The following is an 8044-nucleotide window of genomic DNA, read 5'->3' as shown; positions in this document are numbered from 1 at the left end:
TGATACATTTTTAACTCTGGATGCTTGCTGCTATATGACTATCTTTGGGGTGTTGGGCTAGTAGTAGTTCTCAATCTGCGGTGGTTGGTTGGTTCTTCTTCTTCTTTCTTCTTTTTTCCGTTGGTCTCTCACCAACTTTGGGGTGCTAGCAGATGATAGGGGGAGCTCTGTGGTGCCAACCTAGTTGGGATCATTTAGCTCTCTGTGATGCTTTTGCACTTCTCTTTCCTTTATTGATGTATTTTATCTTGTACCTTGTACTTGTTCATTTCATCAATAAAGTTTATTTTTTGCCGATCAAAAAAAAAAAGGTACACAACACCTTTCTTGATGTTCACTCGTTTTTGAAGGCCTCGTTCCCTCTCGCTCTCTCTCTCTCTCTCTCTCTCTTTGCTATCCCTCACATCACACTGACCAAAATGGGTAGAACAACCAAGTGGTTGAAGACCTTGTTTGGGATAAAGAAAGACAAAGAACAAAAGGAGAACTCAAATTCCGGTGAGCAGAATGACAAGAACCGCTGGAGTCTTGGCCACTCTGGGAAAGACTCCAGTGGTTCGGGTCAGAATCCGGAAACCATACCACCAAACATTATGGAGGCCAAAAAACTGCAGAGAAAGCAGGCAATGGAGGTTGCGGCCGCCACCTCCGCCGCAGCAGATGCAGCCATTGCTGCCGCCAAGGCGGTGGTGGCTGCTGTTAGGCTCACTAGTAGTCACGGCAGAGCCACCATGTTTGGAGGTGGTAGTCGTGAAAGATGGGCTGCCCTCAAGATTCAGTCTGTTTTTCGCGGATATTTGGTAAACTTGTCATGTTCTTCTAGTACTTTGTTTTTTGTGTTTTGAGAAAATGTTTTAAGGTAAATTACAACGAAAGCTTCATTTTAATTATTAATTTTTATTTGAATAACCTGAATCTTATTGTAATATGATCCCTTGTTAGTTAAGATTTTTCAATGGAAAAAGGTACTATAGTGGAATTTAAAAAAAAAATTATACATAGCCTATGTTGGCAATTGGGTTAAAAGTTAAAAAGTTAATTTAAATTTTTTTTTTGAATCATATCAATTCTCTATTTTTTTTACACGTTTTTTTAAAAAAAGTTAAAAAATTGATTTTAACCTACTTCCCAAAATAGACCGATGTATATTTTTTTTGGGATTCCATTCTAATTCCTTAATTTTTTACATGGACTTTTCCATTCAAACTATTATTTGCATATAGGGTTGCAAACGAATTAAGCGAGCTTGACTTGTTTAAAACTCGTTTAAATTCGATTCGTTTATAAAATGAACGAGTTGGTACTCAAATTTTAGTAATTGAGCCGTGCTTAATAGATCTAACTTAACTTGATAAGACTTGTGAATATAAAGAAATGTATTAATATTTGTTTTTAATAACATATCAAGTCAAGTTTTATAAATTTATTTTATTATTCTATTTGTGTTTGGTATTTGTTCAAATTTACATATTTAATTGATAAATATTAATTTAAACATTATTTTATATTTTGCTCTTAATTTTTTTCTTTTTATCTTAATAAACAATTTAATTTAAGTTGAATTTTAACTCGAGCTTACCTCGTTTATATAATTGCATTGACTTGAGCCGAGTTCAAATTTTTCAAATACTTAGGCCTCATTTGGCAATATCACTTTTTAGCATAAAAGTTAAAAAGTCACTAAAAAAAATTAAAAAACTAACAACTTATACAAAAAAGTCAAAAATTCATTTTTCTCTCTATTTTTTGCACATCTTTTCGTAAAAAATTTAAAAGTCATCTCAAACATTCTAATTTTTTTACATCATATTTTAATCAAAAAGCTAAAAAGTTACTAAAAAAGTATGTTCTCAAACGAGGCCTTAATGAACAGCACTCGAGCTCCATTATTTAAGCTTGATTCGAGCTCAGGCTCGACTAATTCTAAGCAAATGTATTTGAACACTCAAAAATTTAGCTAAGTTCTTCTCGTTTATTGGCCTACATGATAGATGGATAATATTATAACAAAATTAAAAGTATGAGATTCAAATTGAATAAACTATAGTGACTAATGTTATAATTTTTTTTTGTCTGCAACTAATGTTATAATTTGTCTAATATTATATTTATTTTAGTGAAGCAAAGTATTATATAGTATTTATTTTTAAATTTTATACAGGCGAGAAGAGCACTAAAGGCACTAAAAGGGTTAGTGAAGATACAAGCACATGTTAGAGGCTATTTGGTGCGTAAACAAGCCACTGCAATGTTTCGTAGCATGCAAGCTCTAATAAGAGCACAGGCCACAGTTCGTGCCCAAAAATCTCTTGGCTTCATCAACACTGGCGACAATTTTCATCCTCATTTTCGAATCCCTAAATCTATTGTAAGACTCAAAAATCTTGTAATACAAAAATTTAATACATAGATCCATTTTGAGAACATGGATTAAAAATCAAAAGTCAATTTTTAACCTATTTTGAGTCACATCATATCTCAAATAAAACAGTAAAAAAAGTTAAAAAAAGCCAAAAAATCAAATTTTAACAATCTTTCCAAAACACTCCATAATTGATTTGACACATAAAACAAATTAACTGATAGAATTTTACAAGATTGGTTGGTGAAACTCACTTTTGAAAAATTTTATCCACCAATTTACTGTATGTGTCTTCGACTAACTCATCACAAATGTTTTGATCACTAATGCCTCAGTTTGCTAACAGTTCCGTTTCTTGTTTTTTATTTTTTCTATTTTGTTATTTTGTTTATATTTTTAAAGATGTAAAATTAATTGAATTTTTTTATATGAAAACAAAAAAGTTGTTTTTATTTATTTTTGAAATAAGTGGGGGTCCGACCCCCAGTGACGTGGTGCGGCCTCATTGGCTGAAAAAAAAAAAACAATTTTTTTTTTCCACCCAATCAGAGCCCTACACGCACGACCCCCCAGCACCCCCACTGGGGGTCGGAGGCATTTTCCTTTTACTTGTTCTTCCTCCATCACCACAGGCCTCCAACAACTCCAATTGACATTCGACAACCTCCAACCACCTTCCAACTGACCATGAGCAAGCTCCAAGCCACCTTTCGTGTGACCAACTCTTAATCATCGTCTGTCGCCGTGGCCACCAACTCCAACAATCACCTCCAACCACCCCCATTATCAGCTACCACATCCGTTCACCCTCTGTCAATGACTACTATATTTGCAACTCACCAAATATATTTATTTTTGTATACTTGACCATTTTTTGTTTTGCTTTTTATAAATTAGAAGGGTTTTGTTAACAAGTACCAATGCATTTCCACTATTATAGAGAGTCAAGAAAATAATAAATGTATTGAACTAAACAAATTTTTTTTCCTAGTGGCACCAAAATCCCCTTTTCTTTTATTATTTTACATATCTGTCAATTTTATTTTTATATGATAATGTTATACGAATAAAATAATATTTAAAGGAAAATTCTATTATTCCAGAATTCTTGTACAACAGTGGCACTTTTATAAATAAAATACATCTTGATAAATTTTAAATTTTGAAATGATAAGTTCACAATTCAAAATATCATTATATATATATATATATATAATAGCATATCACCCGTGCTATGCACGGATTAAACAAATAATTAAAAATTAATTTTAAAATTAAATAATAATATAAAATTTATTAAAATGTATTGAAAAATAATTTAGAATGAATTAACCATTTCATTAGAATATAAATATATATATATATATATATATATATATATGTATTGAAGTTGTTATATCATTAATTGTATATTTTAAGTTCTCAATAGGAAATAGATGTCATAATTTAATTGGTAAAAATGAAAAAAATAGAATAAATTACAAAAATTATATTTATGATAAAATAAAAATACTTATCATCCTATAAGTTTTTCAGATTTATTGTGTTCTATGTTAAAGTTTGTCCAATTATATATAGCTACAATTTTCATTCATATTTTCTATTTAAATATTTTTAAATTAAAAATAAATAAATTTTATTTGGACTCTTTTTTTTTTTTAAATCTCAAATTATTAAATCAAAAAAAAAAAAACAATTAGATAAATTCGTAGTTTTATACCATGTATATTTTATGTCAGGCATGTTTAATTTTTAAAAATAACAAATAGAAGCCTTAGATATGATTAAAATATACAATTAAAAACACATCCATTTTTAAACACAACACATGTATTTTTTGATGCGGCATAAAAATTTTCTTACATGTGTCATGCCGAAATTTTTTATTTATTTAATAAATGTGCTATAAATATTTTGAGGCTTAAAAAATTCTTGATTTTTTAGACACCACATGTTCAGTTTTCAAAAATAAAAATATAAAATTTTGAAGTAATATTTTTAAAATTTAAAATTATATAAGACTAAAATTATATTTGAAATTTCCTTTCAAAGATTTTAAAATTTCAAATTAGATATGAGTTAGATATGATTTTTTTTGTTACTTTCTACATTAAGATTTTTAAATTCTAAAATCATAGATGTGATTAGATGGACTAATATTTTCATGCCATTTGTATTTGTTTAAGGTTCACAAGTTTTTAAAAAATTAAGAAATTTAAATAAATGTTTTAGAACTAATAAAAAATTGATTTTGCTTAATAATATAGTATAGATATAGATAGATTAGTCAATCCTACATAAAGCAGGGTTTTATTTGATACAATGATTTTTTAAAAATGATCTTAATGAATATGAGGCATGGTGTCTCTAATTATGCCAAGATTTTAACAATCATTGTCTCCTGCACCACAATTTTTTTTTTAATGAAATTTATGATTTTGAGTAATATTTTTTTATATATGTTGAATGATAAACATTTGGAGAGATGATTACCTTAAAATCAAGATAGTATTTCAAGAACAAATTTTGTGAAATAGTAATGTATGGAGGATCAATCAACTAACCAATGTAAATTGTACAACGATTTAAAAGCAAATGTATAAATATAGGTTATGATACATTATATATAATCAACATCAAACATATACATAAATACAAAATGTATACATTTACACATATGTAAATATATTTAACATTACATACATATATTATTATTTAGAAATACATTATACATACATATGTTTAACATTACATGTAAACACTCAAGGCAAAAGGTTCAAAAAGACAAAATGAAAGGAAGAGATATTCAAACATTAATAAAATGTAAATATACCAATTCCTAATAATAAAAATAGACAAATAAATGATCCAGTATAAAACTAACATCTTCTAAAATACATGTTGCATTAGATTGTTCGATTGTGAATTTTGCTTTTTTCTAAAATCCTTCTAATATTGAATTGCTATATGTTGTTTAGAGTTTTTAAAATTCTATTATGTTTTCTATTTTTACTTTATATTATGTTAATGATTTTCCATATTAATGGGAAATTTGAATTTTGAAATTCAAATTTAGAGGATAATCAGAGTTTTTTTTTTTAGTTGGGTTAATCAATAGAAAGTTTTTTAATTGCTTAAAAATTAAAAAAAAAGAAAAGAAAATTTGAATGAAAATTTGAAACTTCTACAAAAATTCTCATTAAAAATCTCATTTTTGTTAATATATATATATATATATATATATATAGATATCAATATTTACGTCTAAATATAAAAAGGCTCCTTTTGAATTTTGTCTTAGGCCCTAAAAAAGGTTTGGCCACTTCTGAATACACAAGTTTGAATAAGCATTTTGTGTAAAATTTTAATATATTTAATAAAATTTTATTATAGCACCTCATTGGTTTCCACTTTGTCATGGGCAAAGTTTTGCCTATGTCAAATGGAGAATACCATTAAAAAGAAGGTTGTGGTGACCATTAGGTACAGCTGCTACTGCTTACTTTTCTAATTCGTTATTTCCCTTCTTGGAAATATAATGTGAAGCCTAGCACACGGGTGGAAACTGAAAAGATCAAGAAAAATAAATAAAAATGCAACATGGAAGGAAATAGAAAAAAAAGGTATTTTGGTCCTATTAGAGAAAAAATAATTGTTCAGTACAATATATTTATTACCTTTTTTATTTTCTGTATATATAAATTAGTGGAGGTTGTTAATATTATTCAATGCCTTGTTAACAAAATCCCCCCCATAAAAAATTAGTAAACTTGGCAACCCAATGACACCTTATTGAATTTGTTGGGAATTGATTACAAATGTTAGTTGTTTTTATTGATTCATGTAGGAAAGGTTTGATGAAACGAGAAGTGAGTACAATAATGCAACAATTCGTAGTAGAAGGCATCCAGCTTTTTTTGAGACTCGAACTAATGCAATTCATAAAACTCCAAAGATTGTGGAAGTTGACAAAGGTAGGTTCAAATCAAGATCCCAGAGATTCACCACCTCGGTGTCCGATTTCGGCAACGACCCACGTCGAGTTCTGACCCATTTATCAATACCCGAATGCCGGAGTTTTCATTGTGCTGCCGATTGGGGGTTTGCCACTACCCAAAATACCCCTAGGGTTGTCAATTGGAGTGGACCGCCCACACCGGCCGATGACATTTTCAGGTCTACAAGTGCCCCAAAGCAAAGGCCTGAGCTATGTCCAAAGAAGAAGCTCTCACTGAATCAAATGATGGAGGCAAGGAAGAATAGGCTAAGTGAGGCTAGAATTCAAAGGTCAAGTTCAGAAATTCAAGAAATGATTAATTTCAAGAAAGCTGTGATTGGTAAGCTTGATAGATCTTCAGAGTTTATTAGGGAGAAAGAACAAGATCATTACACGAAGAGGAGGTGGTGACTAGTGAGAATGAGAAGGAAGGCATTGAAGAATAAGAAGAAGATAGGTACTGTTTTAAATAATTGTATTCAAATATGTATTAATATTAATGATACAGTCATATATTGACTGATATCAATATAAAAATACATAGGTGAATATTGATTTCAAAAAAATCTAAAATCTCAATACATATCGATCAGTATTTCTAGTTATATATATGATGCAACAATACCACTCCAACATATAGGGGTTAGCTTGATGGTTAGGCTTTGGACTTGGGGGTGTGTTCCCTCCAAGATATCAAGTTTAAAATTTTCTAAATGTAATAAATAAAATAAAAAAACACTCGAACATATATTGAATTTTATCCAAGTGTAGTGTCCTTCTTCACGTCATGTGGTATGGAAAATGTTATGTAGCATGAAATTGTATCATTTAGACTGATTGTGATCCATAATATATTATTTTGAGTACTATTTCTAGATTTTTAGTATTGTTGATAGCAATTCTAACTATATTTACCAATCAATTAATTGCTTTTTTTTTTTTGCTTTTTTTTATTCATATATGATGTTATAATAAAATTTAAGAAGTACAATTCCAATAATAATATCAAATATAATACATAATTAATAATAAAAAAAATTCAAAGTGGAATAAAAAAACTCAACAAATATATGAAGAATAAAACTTGCTAACAGATGAAAAGATTTAAACTAGTAATCTTCTAATTAAATATAAAGATAGTGGGGGTATTGATTTTTTACCACACAATCAAACACTACAACAAGTTGGGTCTTGAATGACGAAATTTTTTTGTCTCTAAAGAGCTAATTTCGTCACTATAGATATTTGTGAGGAAATATTTTCGTCACCGGTTTCGTCATTGAATGTTTGTCACTAAAAACCAACGTGACGAAAAATAATTTCGTCACCAATGAAATTACTTCAGTGACGAAATTTTTTGTCACCAATAAAACAACATTTTGTCACCAACAATTCTCATTTTCGTCACCAAATAGTTATTCAGTACCATATTTATGACTTTAGTTGACGAATAAATTTGTCACGCATGTTGATCATTGATGAGGAAATAATTTCGTCACAATAAGATGTAAAGATGACGAAATTTTTCGTCTTCAAAAGTCATAATTTTTTGTCACCAATAAAACAAAATTTTGTCGCAAAAAATTCTCATTTTCGTCACCAAATAGTTGTTCAGTACCATATTTATAACTTTAGTTGACGAATAAATTTGTCACGCATGTTGATTATTGATGAGGAAATAATTG

At 28.9% G+C, this 8044-nt stretch overlaps 1 protein-coding gene across 1 annotated transcript; it reads left to right on the top strand.

Annotated features, from left to right (window-relative positions):
• Positions 1–315: 315 nt before the first annotated feature.
• On the top strand, positions 316–7153 carry LOC114265095 (protein IQ-domain 26). Its single transcript, XM_082870478.1, has 3 exons — positions 316–800; positions 2162–2368; positions 6210–7153. Exons 1-3 carry the CDS (start codon positions 420–422, stop codon positions 6768–6770), a joined length of 1149 nt encoding a protein of 382 aa, XP_082726604.1. The 5' UTR covers positions 316–419; the 3' UTR covers positions 6771–7153.
• The last annotated feature ends 891 nt before the right edge of the window (positions 7154–8044 follow it).

Source organism: Camellia sinensis, chromosome 5 (genome assembly GCF_055761805.1).
Source record: "Camellia sinensis isolate YWXY chromosome 5, ASM5576180v1, whole genome shotgun sequence".
Taxonomy (NCBI): Eukaryota; Viridiplantae; Streptophyta; class Magnoliopsida; order Ericales; family Theaceae; genus Camellia; species Camellia sinensis.
The sequence above is the reverse complement of the archived record's forward strand: the minus strand, read 5'-3'. Positions and strand labels throughout refer to the sequence as shown.

Bases quoted from the DNA above. Each gene is read 5' to 3' on its own strand.
- LOC114265095 (XM_082870478.1), top strand. From the start codon at position 420: ATGGGTAGAACAACCAAGTGGTTGAAGACCTTGTTTGGGATAAAGAAA. The intron at 801-2,161 runs GTAAACTTGTCA...AATTTTATACAG, and splicing joins CTGTTTTTCGCGGATATTTG to GCGAGAAGAGCACTAAAGGC. The intron at 2,369-6,209 runs GTAAGACTCAAA...TGATTCATGTAG, and splicing joins TTCGAATCCCTAAATCTATT to GAAAGGTTTGATGAAACGAG.